The sequence below is a fragment of the Anoplopoma fimbria genome, chromosome 6, assembly GCF_027596085.1.
Source record: "Anoplopoma fimbria isolate UVic2021 breed Golden Eagle Sablefish chromosome 6, Afim_UVic_2022, whole genome shotgun sequence".
Classification (NCBI taxonomy): Eukaryota; Metazoa; Chordata; class Actinopteri; order Perciformes; family Anoplopomatidae; genus Anoplopoma; species Anoplopoma fimbria.
Window position 1 is genome coordinate 10,277,989 of NC_072454.1, and position 19,680 is coordinate 10,297,668.

At 39.9% G+C, this 19,680-nt stretch overlaps 1 protein-coding gene across 3 annotated transcripts; it reads left to right on the forward strand.

Moving 5' to 3' along the window:
- Positions 1-130: 130 nt before the first annotated feature.
- Positions 131-18,073, forward strand: zranb1b (zinc finger, RAN-binding domain containing 1b). Of its 3 annotated transcripts, none has more exons than XM_054600013.1 (10): positions 131-163; positions 1,573-2,634; positions 6,793-6,980; positions 8,401-8,554; positions 9,788-9,859; positions 12,176-12,374; positions 13,355-13,475; positions 13,704-13,833; positions 15,811-16,040; positions 16,279-18,073. In XM_054600013.1, the coding sequence occupies exons 2-10, from the start codon at positions 1,668-1,670 to the stop codon at positions 16,495-16,497; spliced, it is 2,280 nt and encodes a 759-aa protein (XP_054455988.1). In that variant the 5' UTR covers positions 131-163; positions 1,573-1,667; the 3' UTR covers positions 16,498-18,073. The 3 variants fall into 3 exon arrangements, with proteins under 3 accessions (XP_054455988.1, XP_054455986.1, XP_054455987.1); XM_054600011.1 differs by lacking the exon at positions 131-163 and adding an exon at positions 208-328; XM_054600012.1 differs by lacking the exon at positions 131-163 and adding an exon at positions 852-898.
- Positions 18,074-19,680: the final 1,607 nt, after the last annotated feature.

The window sequence follows — 19,680 nt, forward strand, 5'->3', positions numbered from 1 at the left end:
ACAACAACAACAACAACAACAGAAAAAAAAAGGATGAAAATGATTTAAAGCGTCAAAACAGACGCGTCAAGGGGGGTGGGGGGAGAGGGGAGAGAGACGGGAGAACTAGGGGGTCCGCGGAATGTATGGACCTTCGACTGCCGACAAAAGGCGCCCCGAAGAAGTAAATATGCGGTTAATGTCGGCCAAGTGAGAGGAGTTCGGATTGGAGAGGGTTTCTCTGGTGCTTTTTTGGGGGAGGAGGGGGCGCGTGGGGGGATCTCGAGCTCGGAGAAGCTCCATTTGTTTTGGCTGCAGAGGAGAACTGAGGAGTGTAAACACAGCAAAGGTAAGGGAAGGTAAGGGGAGGGGGGGAGTTGATCCGGGGCCTCTCACACGGTTGCAGGCAGAACATAATCCCGTAATGTCCAACACAGCCTTTAGGTAGGTTGTCATGTAAGGACAAAAAACAAACGCACCCTGGCTCCTGTTTACACTCCATTTAGCACGAGGAGCTAGTTTGTGTGATAGTAGAGAGAAAAAAAGTTGGCTGCAAATGCACACATGCTTTTAAACTGTATGCACTGCAGACAGAATGCATGGGTTGTAAGCACGAAACGCAAAAAACCATGTTGGCTTGGTTTGCCTTTAAACAAGGTTTCCGTGCTCGTCACAACATGCAAATGCGTTGAAGGTGTTGGTAAACTTAAGAGGCGTGGTGCACAGTACAAGCAACTTTATCTGATCAGCGTTGGGTCCCATAAAGAATGTCACACCTTGGGATCATTCACTTTAATGTGGAGGTGATGGGCATTGGAGGAGAACTCTTTAACCAGTCATGCGCCTCCCTGCTCGGGTGTCTGGTTTCATATGTCCTTGTCTCTTGTTACCCAGCTCGGTTGTAGGGCACATGAGCCTGGTGTGTGTATAACTTACTGTATGTGTGTGTGTGTGTTTGTGTGTTTTAAAGCCAGTGTCTGGGAGTCAGTGTTGCACCCCCAGGCTGCATGCTTCAAGTTAGTGTTAGGTCAAAAGCAAACAACTGTAGATTTTTGCAAGTTGTTTGTCAGTAAATGTCCCAACTGCTCAGGGGCACAGGTAACAGTAATAAAGCATGCTTTGTTTAGGTTTTGTGTATGTGCATTATTGGAGAGATTTACTTCTGAAAGTTGAGCACCATATTTAGCCTGTTTGAGTGCAGGAACATGTATCTTAATGTATTGTTGATACAATTTATTATTTGTATTTGTCTTTGAGTTATAAGATATATATATATATATATATATATAGATGTTGCATGGATGTTAGTTAGAGTCTGATGGTGGCACCTTGCATGGTAGTCCTGTCATCAGTGTGTGAATGGGTGAATGATATGCAATATACTACTGATTGTAAGTCGCTTTGGATAAAAGCGTCTGCTAAATGACTGTAATGTAATGTAATATATATATTTTTAAATTGTGCATTCTAGTTTAATATGTTTATTTTGCATACCATTGGATTGTTTTTGCTAACTGTGTTTTTTTTTTCTTCTTCTTCTTCTTCTTCTTCTTCTTCTTCTTCTTCTTCTTCTTCTTCTTCTTTATACCCTAGTGTACTTGCTTGCTGTGTGATCTCCTTAAAAGTGGATCTGCCGAGCTGAGGACCCCTCTGAACGGCAGGAAGCCTCCTTCAGCGGCGGTGCGACGATGACCGAGCTGGTTGCCAAGTGGGCTTGTGAATACTGCACATACGAGAACTGGCCGTCAGCCATCAAGTGCACCATGTGCCGTGCTCAGAGGCCCAGCGGGGGTGCCATCATCACTGAGGAGCCCTTCAAGAGCAGCCCTGCTCTGGATGCCAGTCTGCACCAGTGGGACCCTGCTGGCCTCAGCAACAGCCCGACCCAGGGGGGCTCCAGCTTACTTATTTGTCCGGACTCCAGTGCCCGACCCCGTGTTCGCATTGCTGATGTACCAGAGACTAGTAGCAAGTGGTCGTGCCAAATGTGCACCTACTTGAACTGGCCTCGGGCAATCCGTTGCACCCAGTGCCTTTGTCAGAGGCAACAAGCTCAACAGCATGGGAAACACGCAACCCATCAAGGACACCATACCCAGCACCCACGCAGCCCCACAGAATCACCCCAGACCTCAGGCTCTGGATGCCGCCCTGCTCCCCTGGCCACCACTACAGACCCCTGTGAGGAATATAATGACCGTAACAGGCTCAACACTCACGTAAAGCGCTGGACATGCACTGCCTGCACTTACGAGAACTGGGCCAAGGCACTCAAGTGTGTGGTGTGTGACCACCCTAGGCCAAATAGTCTGCTAGCTGAATCCATCGAGCTGGCATCAGAGCCTGAGAGCCAACAGCCTTCTTCAAAACTTAACGAGCAGGACAGGGACAACAGGAGAGGAATTGTTGGGCATGTGGTTGGGCAGGGAGTAGGGAGCGTGGTAAGCGGGGTGGTGGGTTGTAGCAGCAGCCAAAGGAGGTCACCCCCGACCTCCAAACGGGAGTCAGAGGTAAACATGGACTTTCAGAGGATTGAACTGGCATCAGGGGCTGGGATTGGGAGCAAAGAAGAGTTGGAGGTGGACTTTAAAAAACTGAAGCAGATTAAGAACAGGATGAGAAGAACTGATTGGCTGTTCCTCAATGCCTGTGTTGGTGAGTTTCCGGAATATGATTTATTCTATTATATTGCACTTTTAGCTTGTTCTCCTTGTGTTTTTGATAAGTTATGAGATGAGTCAACCGAATGATGTAAGGCAGGCAAACAGAGAAATTGGTGAAATGGGAATTTGTGTGACTGCCTGATATTGATTTACCATCTGCAAGGTGTTTGGTTAAAATACTATGGACAAATCAATGAGATCGTGATATGCGTCCTCCTGACGCTTCTACAATGTAAATGCTCAGAAATCCCCTGCATTCAGCTGGTGTAAAACCTACACAAGCGGCGTCCGGCCACCCACGCTGTCCACTGGTGAGTGTGGAGTGGGAGGGAGGATGAACATTTTAAGAACAACTAGTGATGTTTTTGTTCCTCCACGCTCGCACCGCTATCTCACTCTTTCCCCTGTCTTCGCCACGGCTACGTAGAGTTTGCTCTGCAAACCCACTCAACCCCCGGGCCCTTTTTCCTTTAAAGTATCTTTGACATACAATTCTTTGGTGTCACACTGACGGTACAAATTTGACAGCCTCACATGTACTTGATATCCGAACGAAGCAGCTGCAGTGATTAACAGTTGTCTGGTTTTTCATGCTGCTGCATTGCTTGAAGCAAAGAGATAATGGGGTGTGAATGTCAGAGACACATCACTGAAGTTAGTTTGCTTCTGGTCTGCACTGGGTCTATTACTGCATGTGACAGGGTGGATTCCCTCATATCTGTGTAGCTTGTGTCTGATGTGAGCGAGCGGGTTTGAGTTCTATGAGCATATTCAAGTATGAGCTTTCCTTATCTGATCAGAAATGTCTCTATTGTCCGTTGAAGGAAAAATAAATCGAAGCCATATCAGAAATCCCTATTTCCCAGCAAATTCAGTACATGTAATTTGTAATTTGGAAAAAACTAGGTCTGCTACAGACAATTCTTTTCATCATTGATATCTGCTTATTGTTTCCTCAATTATTCATTTCGCCTTTACAATTTCTCATAGCACAAGTAGACGTGCATATTGTTTGTTTAACAAGTATTTGATATCCCAATTCAATGCTCACAATATAGCAGACTGCCTAGTTTTAAGGATCACAATATAGTGAGTGAGTGAGTGAGTGAGATGTGACCCAGCTGCAGTCTCAGAGGGCACAGATGTGTGTGCAAAACCCACTGGTGTTGAGGAGATGCAAGTGTGTCTGTCCTCTGTTGCTAGGGCGGTTTCCCTTTCATTGACGTATGGGCATCAGTGTACATGTAAACAGTGCCCTCAAAGTTCTGATGCATTCTCTAGTTCCCTTCACTAAAAATAGCACGACCCGTGCAACAGGAGTCAAGAATACATAAGTCTTTGGCAACCGCAACCACCCTTGCCCCTATAGTGTGGATTACCCTAGATCAACTCCATAAACTCATGTGGTGTTACTCACCGTGCAAGAATAGCATGTATGTAACAAATAGCATTATTAATGGCTCTGGGTCATTTAGGTCCCTCAGAAGGAGAAGTCAGCGAGCCAGCACGCACCATACCAAAGAACTTTGATTTAAAAAGAATGCTATTGATGATACTTCTGCATGTACTTGCTGTACAATGTCAAAGGACTAAAATTATTTTTCATTTAATTGATTTCTGTTCCTGTAAATATGTAAATCCCTGAAGCTATTTGCTTTCAAAGCTCTATATCAACAAGGGATTGAGATGTGTGGGCTCGCTGCACATCACATCCATCCTCACAACTAGTAATGTGTCAGATTCAGCCCTCAGCCCTTAATTTCTAAAACGGTGCTGCCAATGGCGTGCTGGGTGGGGGGAGGATGCACATTGATTTACATCTCTGCAAATGTGCCTGTGTAAGTCAAAAGGCATTTTTCAACTGTTGTCCGTTATTGTTACAGTTATTGCTTTTGTCCAAAGCAATACACAAATTGGGTACAATCAATGCAACAATAGAAAGTTAACATTTTTTCTTGGAAAGTGGTGAAATAATCTCAACTCAGTCACGTATTATTACCAGCGATGCTTGTATTGATTCCTATTGAAGAGGGAACTGCCAAAGAGGCGGTATTGAGCTTTTGGCAGGTGGTTATACTTCTGTGTGTCTGGCTGTCTGTGGACAGATTAGTTTTTTCTCTGTGATATCATCTCGACCATGTAAGATGCTATCAAATAAAGGCTGAGTTCAAAGATGGATGTGGTCCCAGCAATGCTGCCAGAAGTGGGGGGGGTTAGGAAGGGAAGAAGGGGCCATTTATGATGGTCTTTAAGAAAGTACAGGTCAAATGTATTGGTTAAAAGCTCTCCTTTTGCAGCCTGGGGAAAATAGAAAGGCAGAAAATGAGATTTAGTTATGATCCATGTTGTAATCACTGTGGTTAACCTTGTTTCTGTTGGCTTATTTTAAATCCTGTGGTGGACATGCTTAGTTTGACAAACTTTTTTAGGTTACTGCCAGAAAAAGCACATGGGGCTGCAAAGAATACCAAAAAACATCCCCAAAACTATAAGCCTTATTCACTTTATTTACCAACAATGTGTTAACTATGAGAGAAAACCCGACATTGCTGGTTTAACAGGTAAATAATGTTTGTTGTTGAATTTACTATGATAGAGGCAACCACTATCCACGTTACTGAAAGTAAAGAACATGTTCTGTTTGGAGGATAAAAGTCCAGCCTCACTTAGCCTGATCCACCCCCTTTTCTTCTCTGTCTTTAAGTGTACTTCTGTTTGCGTGTTTGCACCTTTTGTGTTCTCTAAAAGATCTGTGGGTACAATTCTGACGGCACGGCCACAGGCACACCCACACTAATGGAGTGTTTTGTGGAAAGTGGTTGTGATCCCTCTCCATCACACTGTGCTGCTATTGTGTAGTTTCTCTCCTCGTCTCGGAGCACTAGCCAGATCCACATGGCACAGCGAGTCCTTCCACCCACTCCATGTCTCTCTCTCGCTCTCGGGCTCACTCATACACAGATTATGCAGCTGAGCGTTGTGTGTGGTCCTTTGGACGCAAGAACAAAAGCTCAACAGTGTTTAACGCTGTCAAATGTACGACAGAATACCACACAGGGGTTTACTGTATTATACTGGAAATAGAAAGAAAAATGTTGCGTAGCATTGAGATAAATGTACAGTTTGCGGTTTTATTTCATCTTATGCTGTCACAATAACCCTGTGTTGCTGGTTTGATGACGGTAATGAATGCTGGCTTTGGTGGTGAAACCTTCTGAACTATTCTTGTGTTGAGGTGATCACACAACCACCAACTTTTATCAGTGTTTGCTATTACATTAAAACACAGAATAGATCAACAAAGGCCATGGTCAGAACATCAGATTTAGTTTTTTATTCACAGTTTAACATCCAGGTAGTCGATGTGTTTTTAAGAGGACGTTCACTCTAATAATTTACTTAACATAATAACTTCAAAGCAAAATACTGCAGACTTTAGTAGGTTTTCTGTGCACACAGTCTTGCTGAATAGATTGTGTGCTGATGGTTGACATAAATAGCTTCTGTCAGACAGTAGTATTTGCACTTTGAGTCAAAAAAGTAAAGAAAAACAAACACCTGCATCTGTCGAATCAAACGCATCCTTCAACCCTCACGATGAGATCTAAACCTGCGGATTAAGGGGAAAAAATAACTGACAGATTACAATGTGGCCCCCCCCCCATTGTCTTTTCCCCTTGACTTCAAAGTCAGTGAGGTCTCGAAGCTGTTACAGCTGCCACAGAGATAAAGCATGATCAGATCTCTAATATTTTATACTTTATGGTTGAGCACAGAATGTCCTCTGCACAAGGTTGTTCTTAACATAACTCCTTTTTTACATCAGTTGTGCCGTCACGATGTGATTTTTAACCACAGTGATCAACATGTTCTATGTACAATCATTTAAGATGCATGGTTCAATCAAAAGTTAATTAAAAATAAAAAATATTTAATAAAAGTTAATAAAATTCCTGTATTTGAAAGCCTTCATACAAAGTAGCACACTTAAAAATGTGCACTAGTGTTGACTTCTAATTAAATGCAAAATATTGTTTTTGTGCAAACTGCACATTTCATAATTGGTTCTACTATGGCAAATAGTTTCTGTTTTTAAATTAAAAAAAAGTGTTATTAACGTGACCTTTTTCCTCCCTCTTTGTTTTGAAAGGTGTTGTGGAAGGTGACCTGGCCGCCGTGGTGGCCTACAAGTCATCGGGAGGTGACATCGCACGTCAGCTAACATCAGACGAGGTGCGTCTATTAAATCGGTCCTCGGCATTTGATGACGGCTTCACGCTGGTTCACCTAGCCATCCGCTTCCAGAGACAGGACATGCTGGCTGTGTTACTCACAGAGGTCAGTAGAAAACAACCAATATGAATGTTAGTCTTTCAGGAATCACCTGCAGCAGGTATTGGCTCATGGAAAGGTTTGCATCTTAGTAGATCAATGTGGAACATTCTGTGGAACAAATACAATTTTTTTTTTTGTCTTTTCTCAATCATAAGCCATGTTACATCACTCAAATATGTTTATTTAAAAGATGAAGCAGAATCATTTTGAACTATTTCCAGAAGAAGAAAAAAATTGATTGTAAAATAATTTAGGGGACTATGGTAGAAATTACACCCTTGAATTATGGGTATGATTTCAGTGGTGCTTGTTTCTGGGTCAGTGAGGATGCCTCTTAATCTCAACAGCCAATGAGATCAGCCAGGAGGAAACACAAGGGCAAAGGGTCTGTAGAGAGGATAGGGACTGGAATTCACCCACACACACTCTCTCTCTCTGTTCATGTGCGATAGCTTTTCCTGTTCATACATTTTATGTTTTAATAATGAATAAGTATTCTGTTAAAAATATGGGTCGCCTGGTTAGTCTATGTAACAAGAAAACTCACCGAGCTATTGTGTGTGCGCGTGTGTGTGTGTGTGTGTGTGTGTGTGTGTTTCGGCAGTGTGCGTGTGCTGTGGTCGATTGCAGCTTGTTTGCCGTCAGCACTGTGATCCCAGATTATCTGTATACACACCTCCCCTCCCACACTCACTCACTGTCCCTGTTTCTTTTCTGAGGGGTCAGTGACTAACCACTGGCTCATGCCCCAAACATGCTTCAAAGCTGACATCTGCTTGAAAACAGATGCATATCTTATTCTCGTCTTGTCCTAGAGGCAATTTAGATTGGATTAGTGAAGTTAAATTTAGATCAGATAACTGAGTACACTATGCTGGAACTGCAGGACATCTGAGATTGTTTCAAACTCATTGTGTCTTCCTCGTAGCATTTATTGCATTCGTATTAGTTGTTGCACTTACTGTATTCGTATCAGTTCGCTGCACTTATTGAATTCGTATTTGTTTACTGCACTTATCCTATTCGTAGTAGTTTGTAGCACTTATTATATTCGTATTAGTCTGTTGCAATTATTGTTTTCGTAGTAATCTGCCTCTGCACTGTACTTTTGCTCTGGCTTATGCTTTAAGATGCTTGTTTAAGAAAGGAGATGCACTTATGACTTCTAGTGACTAGTAGTTCTCTTGAATACCTATGTTGAATACACTTCCTGTAAGTCGCTTTGGATAAAAGCGTCTGCTAAATGACTGTAATGTAATTGTCCTGTCATAATTCTGCGTCTTTCCCTCCTAATTAGCCTTTCTTGTAAAATACGACCTTCCGCAATTATTCGAAATTTTTCTTGCTCAATTATCAGCCTTGGTCACATACTGCTTTACATTTAGATTATACTTCCTTCCCTTTTATCCTCCTTGCTCTGTAGGTGTCCCAACAGGCAGCCAAGTGTATTCCAGCCATGGTGTGTCCGGAGCTCACGGAGCAGATCCGTCGTGAGGTGGCAGCCTCACTTCACCAGCGCAAGGGAGACTTCACCTGCTATTTCCTCACTGACTTGGTGACCTTCACCCTGCCTGCAGGTCAGCATCACTAACAAATATATTTAAATAATGTCTGAACACGGTTGACATGAATGTTATAACATGAATTCCAGAAGCTGTCAAAGTGTACCTTATGTGCTTTGTATAAGGGTAACTTAAAACCCCTGTAGCTGAAGAAACCCGGTCTAGCCATCCCCCTCCCGCTTGCCAATTGTGTGATAGAATGCTTGTTTTGTTTACTTGTGGCGTATGAAATTGCTTTTTGTTCAGACGCTTAGGGGACATAATGCTACAGTTGTCTGTTTCAAAATGGTGAAGACGAAGGGGCAATCTCTGGCTCACTGTTTGAGTATTGTTCCTGCATACTGAGTATCTCAGCCCACCAACACTGCATGTCTCTCGTTCATGACAAAGCTATATTTAGCATTTTTTTCCAATGACTCTCTGTAAAATGTTATTTATTCAGTGCTATTTCCGTTGAATTTCAGTGTGTGGAACAGCTATTTATGGTCCAGTCTGTTGCTTGTAACTAAGCTAAGGATGTTTGTTATGTTGAGTGTTCAGGGCAATGCAGGCCTTGGCTTGTGGCCACTACAGAGAGCCGTTCTCTTCAGCTAAAAGAAATGAATGCAGTGACTTTGTGGAACCGAAGAATGAGCTACTGTGTTGACAAGAGCTCAGAGCATGCAGCAATAGCCAGTTGGCATTGTGAAAAGAACAAAACATGGTGGCTTGAAAAAATTTGATTTGGCATTTTCAGTCATTTTTATTAGGTGTTAGTTTAAGAAGAGATTAAAACATTCGTCAGATAAAACATGAAGAAAACTAAGACTTAAAGGAGCAGTTTGTAGGGTTTAGCTGCATCTAGCGTGAGGTTGTAGATTGCATCCAACTGAATTTCTCCGCTCACCCATCCCTCTGCAAGCGTGTTGGAGAACTAGAACGGCCTAAAGGTGTCATAAGAATGCCATAGGCTCTCTATAGAGCCATTGTTTGTTTTGTCCGTTCTTGGTTACTGCAAAATCATAGAAGTGCAACATGGCAGAGCCTATGAAGATAACCCGCTCACTATGTAGCTCTTCTAAGTATTGAATACACAAGGATTCTTTTTTTTCAGGTGACTATACTCGAATGAAAACATAGTTTTCAATATTATATTACATTTGTGACAAACAAACTGTTCTTTTAACTTTCACCTTTCCCTGCACCTGTAATAATGCCCTCTTTTGATTTTTATCATTCAGTTATCTTCTTTTTGTTTTCTTGTGTCAGACATTGAGGACTTGCCCCCAGCCGTTCAGGAGAAACTGTTTGATGAGGTGCTGGACCGAGACGTACAGAAAGGTGAAATATTTACTCTGTCAACTTCATGACTAAGTGTTGCAGTAACACCTATCACGTGCTGCGCTTGCATACGGATCCACTTTGAGAGAGAAACCAGATCCAAGATGGAAACGATGGTCTGGCTTGACAAAGTGAAGGAGCGACCTCAAAAACAGTCTACTATAATGGGAAGGCTGCCGAATACTGACAGTGTTGTATTACTTCTATTTTCCCTCTTGCCAACACAGCGATTTACCTGCCTGCTTGTCACTCTGCCAGGCAGCCGGTCTTTATTGTGTGTACCAATTCTGTCTGCCTTAATCAGCCTTATTAAGTTTTTAGGGATTTCCCCATCGAGTGATGTTTACACCACTCAGCTCATACACACACACAAAAACACACATACACACACACAAAAACACACATATATATACACACACACACGCACATAAACACATTTAAAAGGCATTGCTTTTCTGCAAAACTTGATCTCTTCAGTTTCCTGCTTATTCGTGTGTCCTGTTTAATTAGTCCGATGTGTCAAATTGGCACTACAGCATAATTACAAAGCGAGACAGCGACCCTTCACCTTATTTCAAGATCCTTTCTTGGTGTGTTTGCTAGTGTCTGCTAGTTTTGGCAGAAACATGAAACATCAAATGAACAGAAATCCATGTCTTCTTTTTCAGGTTTGGGGATTAAGACAAAGTCAGTTAACGCTGTGTAAAAAATAAATAAAAAGAACCACCATGCCATGGAAACCTTTCAAGGTGCTCTGTGTGCTTTGGCAAGACAAAAATCCAGGACAGGGAAAGTATCATGGTAGCAATTTAGAATAATGCAAGACAGATCACTCCTAGAAGCTTTTTGTAGTTGTGTCCAGAACAATTAAATATTTTGTCAAAACCATATAAAGCTATTTATGGTGTTGTTGTTAAAAACTCCATAACTTAAGAAGTAAATTACTCAAGTTAATTTGTAAATTTCACATACATGGTCAGGGTAAGAAAAGCCATTTGTCTCACTGCACCCCGAATCAAAATGCTCCAACCCCCCTTTAAAAAAATCTTAATCTTGTAATTTAATGTAAATACATGTAAAAAATAGCAGCACAGGTAAAACCAATGGTAAAAGGTTTCAGTCCCTAAGAATTTTAGTTTCTTCTTGGTAGATATCAGATTACTGTCCGTGTTCACTCAATTTCAGCTTCAAAGCATGAAACCTTCCACTAAAGTTCGAAAAACAACATGCTGTTTTGTTTCAAAAATATCGGACAGTGTTTTGTCTGTTCAGCTGCAAGCATAAATGCAGACTACAGAGATTGAGCTTCACAAGGCAAAGCAACATGCGCGTGACTTTTTTTTAATAATTCCCCAAAAGAACCCCAGTTTATTCTTGATAAGAAAAAACATAACAATTGAAATTAAAATGCTAATATTTGTATTGGAAAATGAGGGTCAAGGAGGTAACTGGAGCACCCAGAGAAAACCCATGCAAGCACATGGCAGATGGTTGATTAAAAAACTACGACTCCCCTTGCTGTGAGGCAGCACTTCCAACCAATGACCACCCTGCTGCCCTTTTATAACTTTTATAACCGTTTTACCGTTTTTTTTTTTTGAATTGCTCTTCCTTAATGGCCTCTCTATGTGCTTTTTGTACCTTTTTTGATTTCTCAATTATATTGTGAAATGTCAAGCCTTTTTCTTCGTAGCACAGTTTCACACCTTCTAACTCTTGAAGGCAGTTCCCTCTTCTTCTTTCCCAGGCTTGGAGTTTACTGTCCTCATCACACTTTTTTTCTTTTTTTTTTTAATAATAAATGGCTCTCGAAGGTCCTGTATTTCTCGGCTGAGGATTTTCTCCCTCTCAGAGACTTTCAGCTGCTGCTGCGTTTACAAATCCTTGTCGTTTTGGAGCTTGATGTTGAGCTGAAATATCTTTGGCAGGGACTCCTTTTCTCTCTCTTCTCTGTCATGTTCTTTTCAGCCATATGCTCACAACGCATAAGCTCCTCCACCCCATCGCTCAAGACCTTATGACTCTTCAAAGCTCTGAGTTTAGGTTCAAACCAGACTCGCTGAACCCCCTGTTGGAAGCTTCTTTTCCATGTCACATGTTTATTATCGGAGGTCCCTTGTCCCTCTTTGTCAAATCCATTTTGACAATCTTGAGTTATCATAAAATTGCTCCCAAAAAGTAATTTTAAATGCCATCAAAGGCCTCAATACGACCTTCACACACTTCAATTTGTTCCTTTTTTAAGGTCAAATAGTTAGTACCACTGCGGCTTTGCAAAGACATACAGCACTGAGCTTCTCTTCCCCTCTTGTTCAGAACTTGAAGAGGAGTCGCCCATCATCAACTGGTCCCTGGAGCTCGGGACCAGGTTGGACAGTCGATTGTACGCCCTGTGGAACCGCACGGCCGGGGACTGTCTCCTCGACTCCGTGCTGCAGGCTACGTGGGGCATCTACGACAAGGACTCAGTGCTCCGCAAGACCCTCCACGACAGCCTGCACGACTGTTCTCACTGGTGAGTCCTGCAGAGCGCGGATTACGAGTGCAGATTGCAGTTTGTTAGTGTCCATTTGAAAGGGAAGTACGGGCATGCTGCTTTGCAGCCAGCCTCAGGCATGTTTGTACTGTGTTGAGCAGACTACATGACATTATGCACTACACACCAGTAGTAGAGAGGTACTGACACCAGCTGTGGTGGTGAGTTGCTGCTCACATGCTGCTTTTTTAGGAGAAGATTTATAACAAGATGACTCCTTTTAATTTGGGAAAACAAGGTGAATATTCTTCATTTTTTATATTCATACTGCAGGCCGGATATGTTTTTTTTTTTTTTTTTTTTTTTTTTTTATACTTTAAGTTCTTGACCATTGCAGCATTAGCAAAACATCCATATCTCATTCATGTTTATCTTTATACTTTAAACATTTAGCCGACTGCTTTCCACAGTAATGTTAACAAAAAGGGAGCAGGTTGAGATTAAGTGTCTGCTCAAGGACCCCGAAACAGCTGAATACTTATATTTACATTCAACGGTCTCAAGTTCCATTTAGTTGTCCTTTGACATTGCACTACTCTGTTTGAAATTGGGACATGTTGTTCAGAGGTTGGGACACATACCAGCAATCGAGTCTGGATTGACGTGTCGTGCAGAGATCTTAAACTTTGATCTAGAAATGAGAGGCTCTAATTAGGGATTTAAACCAGTCACACATATTTTGGTAAACTAAATAAAAGTCTTACTTGAGCGTAACATTGGAAGCACTGGTACAATTGAAAGGCAATACTGATTCTACTTTAACACAAAAGCCCCAGTGTGACTCACGTCTATTTCTAAGAAAACGGTGGGTTTTTCTGTGAGAAAATGACTATTTAGATATAATGAGTAATTGCCATCCAACCTAAACCACAACAGAGAGGAATAGCAGTCACACGCCTTTCTGCACAGAGAGGTCATTTAATGTCAACAGACAAAACAGTATTTGTGTGTGTCTTCAGGTTCTACACGCGCTGGAAGGAGTGGGAGTCGTGGTATTCCCAGAGCTTCGGCCTGCACTTTTCCCTTCGGGAGGAACAGTGGCAGGAAGACTGGGCTTTTATCCTTTCCCTGGCCAGTCAGGTACATTAACATGATGGACAGGAGCTTGATGTGCTTAAAATATGACATACTTATGATGTTTGAATTATGCAAGATGCTTTACTGCTCTTAGCGCAGTATATTTAATCTGTAAAGCCCTCTGAAAGTGCATCCTCTCTGGAATGTACAGCATATTTAAAAGTCCTTGCTTGGTAGTTTCACAGAGCCCCAGCGTTCTTACTATTTTTTTTTTCTCCTTTTGTGTTGCAGCCAGGATCCAGCTTGGAGCAGACCCACATTTTCGTTCTTGCACACATTCTTCGTAGGCCTATTATCGTCTATGGAGTGAAGTATTACAAAAGTTTCCGTGGGGAAACGCTTGGGTACACCCGTTTTCAAGGTGAGGGGTTATTGGACTGTTCAGACTAAAGATGTTTTTGTTAAATATCATTATAGCAGTATGAGGACGAGACTTCCTTTTGTGAAATGGCTCCAGCCTACATGCGTCTGCATAGCTGACATAGCTGAAACAACTGCCCCTCTGGACTGTTAGTAACTGCTATTTACAACATGTATCAGTCTAGTGTCTTTCAGTGAAGGGTTGTTTTGGTACTGTGGGACTAGAAATCACTTGAAAAACTGTGAAAATACTCCACAACAAGTAAAAGTCCTGCATTCAAAACGTTACTCAAGTATTAGTGTGTAAGTATCATTAGCAAAATGTATGTTAGTATAAAATTCTAACTAATTATTCCTGTCAGTTTGTTACTATTCCATATATATTTAAATATATTATTATTATTATTATTATTATTATTAATATGAATTGACCGTTATAGATGTTAATAGTTGTGCTGACTTTATATTATGTTGGGTAGTTTAATCTAGAGCAAATAATAATTCATCATGTTAGTAGCGTCACTGTCCTGTGAGAACCACGTATCTCTAAAAGTCAGCTTTTCATGCGCTCAGAAATGGACCCTCTTTTTAAATTTGGGACGATGCATTTTCCAATCCAAGGCAGTTTTTGGATAACTTATTAACTTAAGAAGTAGGAATATTTTTCGACCCATTAAGAAACACACATTAAGAATTGTGTGAACAAAAATTGTGACCTGAAAAATTAAGTAATAACTATAACTGTCAGACAAATGTAGTGGACAATATGTCCTGTTGTAGTGGAGAAGAAGTTGCATACAATTACAAGTACCTTCAATTTGTGCTTAAGTGCAGTACTTGACTAAATGTACTAAGTTACAAATTGTCCACCACTGCATAGGAGCACACGTAGATGTTATGGGGTTAAGTTCCTCACACGCATACATCTAGATAGATGTGAACATGTGTAAACCATCAAAAACACTCCTGTGAGCCTGGAGAGACTGGTCTATGTTTATGGCTAGCAGTTAAACAGACTGGTTTCGGTTTGTCTGCTGAGTGATGCTGCACAGGGGATGATGAAAGTGCTCTGTAAGGGCCAACTCTGCCTGATGGATCCGTGATTTACTGCTGCCAGGAGCCAATGTGAAACACACAGAGGCATATGGGTACCTCTAGAGAAGGGAGGAGAGCTCAGTTAAAATGGTAACCAAGGGAACCCAGTAAAAACACAGCGGTAACTGGAAGAGAAGAATAGGCTTCTCAATTATCATGGAACTGGAGAAATATGAAATATGAGCAGATGTTTTCTGCTTTGTTTTGCGCATTACCAAACGTCATTATTTAGTTAGCATTGACAATGTTCAAGTGGTGGAATGTAACTAAATACATTTACTGTACTTCAGTGGGATACTTCTACTTTACTTGAATATTTCCATTTTCTGCTTCTTTATACTTAGATTTCATATAAAAAATTAAAAAAAATCAATGAATCCAACAATCCCATGACTAATTTTTGATTGATCTGGAGAATATTCTTCTATTAATATAATAATTTAACCAAAATAAATATCAAATTATTGTCTCTTCAAAAAAGGTGTACATTAATAGGTGTATTTAAAAGGTCATATGATATATATATAGCTCTTTCTGAAAAAATAATAAAATTAAATCCAAAGTGACGAGTGGAAAATGACGGGAATATTAAAAACTTACAACTAACTGTGTGAGTTCTGCCTGCCCTTGGGGTGAAAAAAATCTAGTATAGTATGTCGTAGAAATGTCATTAAAAATCATAGTTTTAGTATGTCATAAAATGTCATAGTATAGAATGTCAGAAAATATGAAGATAGTCACATACCGCAAAATGAATTGAACTTAAATCCACAGTGGACATCTCTTGCCTCTACCCCCTCTGCTTTGTAAATGAAGATTTTCATAAAGATAATATATTTCTTAGAGAATTATTAAAACAAACAAACTCTCCTTCTCCATCCAGGTGTGTACTTGCCCCTTTTGTGGGAGCAGAGTTTCTGCTGGAAGAGCCCCATTGCTCTGGGCTACACGCGGGGCCACTTCTCTGCACTGGTGGCCATGGAGAACGATGGCTTCGACAATCGCGGTGCGGGCGCCAACCTCAACACGGACGATGATGTGACCGTCACGTTCCTGCCGTTGGTCGACAGCGAGAGGAAGCTGCTTCACATTCACTTCCTCTCAGCGCAGGAAGTAAGGACCTCTCCCACTGTTTCTACACGATTCTTGTTTGTCCTTTTAGAATTTGACTTGTGGTTGATGTTTGGGTTTTTTTCGGTCATGAAATTGTTGAACTTGCAGCTTTGTGTAGTTGGATTCTATCCTCTGTGTCAGTGATGGTTTAAGAGACAATGGAGTACATGATCTACTCAATTTAGACGAGTGATATTGCTCCCTCTGATGGCCATATTTGTTTCCCCTCCTCCTTCAGATGGGTAATGAAGAGCAACAGGAGAAGCTGCTGCGGGAGTGGTTGGACTGCTGCGTGACGGAGGGCGGGGTTCTGGTGGCTCTTCAGAAAAGCTCCCGCCGCCGCAACCACCCGCTCGTTACCCAGATGGTGGAGAAGTGGCTGGACGGCTACCGACAGATCCGCCCCTGTGCCTCCTTGTCTGACGGCGAAGAGGAGGAAGATGACGATGACGAGTGACAAAACTGAAGCGCGGGGGGGAGGGGAGTTTTTCTTAATTATTTCTTTTTTCCTTTCCTTACACGGACAAACTGTGAAAGCGTTCAGGAGAAGACAGGGAACCACGGACCCCCACCCACCACCTCTTACAGGAGACACTGCTACTCTTCTAGGATATGCAGCCGCTCGGACAGACACTTAAAACACATCTTACACTTAAGTAAGACAAACAGTGAGACTGAGCAACTCAACTGCTGCGAAACACAGATTGTGGGAGAGAATAAAGGTTAACACATGCAAATGACCGTTTGATTTGTTTTGATTTTCAAATGTTAAGGAAAAAAAGGATTCTTTATCCATAGGTGTAAATGCATGTGGTTGTTTTAAATAAAAAGAGTATAAGGAAATATACCAGCATTGATTCAAATCAACACTTTATATCCGTTCAGTGTGGGCACTGACAAAAGCACACTTCCAAATTGATCTTTTTGATGTTTCTAAGAGTTGGCTTGTTTTTCATTTTGTTTTTTGAATGGGCAGGGACGAAGCCAATAAATATAATTATCTTTAGAAAACCAGAGATTGTGTAATACTAAATGACTTATTTCCTTATAATTAAGCACTGCACATTTATTAAAAACATTTCTATATAAATACAGTATCATTGCTTGAATTAAGGTCATATATGAAGCTCTTGAAACGGGAGATTTTCCCTTCACAAGTCAAATCTACACTCATTACGTTTTAGCACACAAGCATTCATGTTTGAGCTTTTGGTTTACCTGTTTTCGAATTGATTGAAATGAGAAGTTGTGTGTGCGCGTGTGTTTTTTTTCTTCTCTGAACTTATTCTACATATTTATTGTTTGGAAATTTATATGAGCTAATAAGAGCTTTCTTCTGTATGTTTTTCTTTTTCTCCTTTTGTGTTTTTTTTATTTTTATTATTCTCTCAAACTTGATGAAGACTCGTTGCACAGAAACACTGTTGCTGTGAAGGAAGAACCAATCATGACCATCAATGAAAAGTTTACTTGCATTGTTGCGTAAGATTTAGTACCTCATCTGGATGCCTAAAATATGGTGCTTTTTTTTTTGGGCAGGCAAGTTTGAGACATAAACCCCCAAGTCACACTTGTCTCATTGTTGTCTCCTATTTCCTCTTTGTCGCTCTTTTCCTCATAGCATTTGTTGTCAAGGTCACCCTCATGGTACATGTCAGTTCACCTCCTGTGTAACGCCTGTTTGTTGTCTTATGTAAACCAATCTTTATGTTTTTGATTACAGTTGTGAGACTGCAACATATAAAACCAAAGCTGACAGGAAAAAAAGACAAAAAAACATGAGTTGTCACTTTTTTTGCTGTGAATGTTTTGCTTTTTGTTTTTTCTTGCCATTGCGTACTGTAACTTCTTTTGTGTTTCATTCAAGTCATACACGTTTGAGCATCACTTATATGTTGCTTTGTATTTATGCAATAGTTGCAGTTGTGACTATGATGGTTTGTGGATTTAGGCCTGACTTTACTATACAGAGTGTAACGCAATGAACAGGCAAAATAAGGAAAAAAATAAATAAAGGAAAGCCTTTTTGAATGTCCAACTAAGCTGTTTCCTGTCTGATATTCTTAGTTGTTACTTCTGTGATTTCATGTATCAGTTTATGCTGTGATTTATTGATGAAGGAAACTTTTAACACATCCGTCATCATGTCACTAGATTTGTGTCTTGAAATATGACAAACCTACACAGTAAGTCAATTATGCATAGTTTTTGAAGCATTTCTAACTTAACTCATGTGTCTAGGTTTGTAGCACCCTCTATTCGGTTTAAAATTTGTGGCAAAGATACAAACGGGTCAGTTGTATAATAAATATAGCTAAGACTTGTTTTATATATTTACCTATTTAGCACTTTTAAAGCTGTATATAAACATATAAACATTAAAGTGGAAAAAAAATGTCATAGTATAGTATTTTGAATAAAGTGGTAAAGAAGTCATAGTATAGCATGTCGAATAAAGTAATAAATAACATCAAATTCATTGTATTTTTTGTGTAAAAAAGTGATGCTATGATATGTCGAAAAAAGTCATAAAATGTCTTATTATAGCACGACAACAAAGTCATCAAAAAGTCATATTATACAGTATATCGGAAAAAGTCATGAAATGTCATAGTATAGTATGTTGAACAAAAGTCACAGTATAGCATGTCAAAATAAGTTAAGAAAAATCATGAAAAAGTCATGGTATAGTATGTCGAAAAATATCATAAAATGCCAAAGTATAGTATGTCATTAAAAAGGCATACTATAGTATGTTGAAATAAGTTTAAAAAAAAAAGTCACAACATAGCATGTCGAAATAATATATATTCTTTTAAATAATATATGAAAATGTCATGGTATATTATGTTGAAAAATATCATAAAATGCCAAAGTATAGTATGTCAAAATAGAGAAAAAAGGAATAGTATAGCTTTTCAAAAAAGTCATAAAAAACAATAAATGTCATGGTATAGCATATCAAAAAAGTTATGAAATGTTTTAGTAGAAAATGTTGAAATAAGTCATAAAAAAAAGTAATGGTATAATGTGTCGATAGGAGTCTTTAAAAAGTTATTGTATAGTATAAACATAAAAATAGTCAACGTATAGCATGTCAAACAATGTCATAGTATAGTATGCCGAAAAAAAGAATAAAAAAGGCATGTTGAAAAAAGTCATATCAAAGTCATAGTATAGCATGTTGAATACAATTATAAAATATCATAAAATGTCTTTGTATGCTGTGTTGAAAAACGTCATTCAAAAGTCATAGTATATATATAGCATGTTAAAAAATTCCTAAATTAAAAACTGCATAGTATATGAAAACAGTGGACATCTCTTGCCTCTACCCCCTCTGCTTTGTAAATGTAAATGTCTCAGTATCACGTTAAAAAAAGTAAAAAATAGTCAATATATAGCATGTCAAACAATGTCTTAGTAGAGTATGTCCACATTTTATTTTATAAAAAAGGCCTTCTATAGCATGTTGAAAAAAGTCATATCAAAGTCATAGTATAGCATGTTGAAAAAAGTCATATCAACAATTTTTTTATTCAAAAGTTATTGTATAGTATGTCGAAAAAAGTCATTAAAATAAAAACAGTATAGTTTAGAAAAAAGTTATGAAATGTCTTAGTATAACATGTTAAAAAAA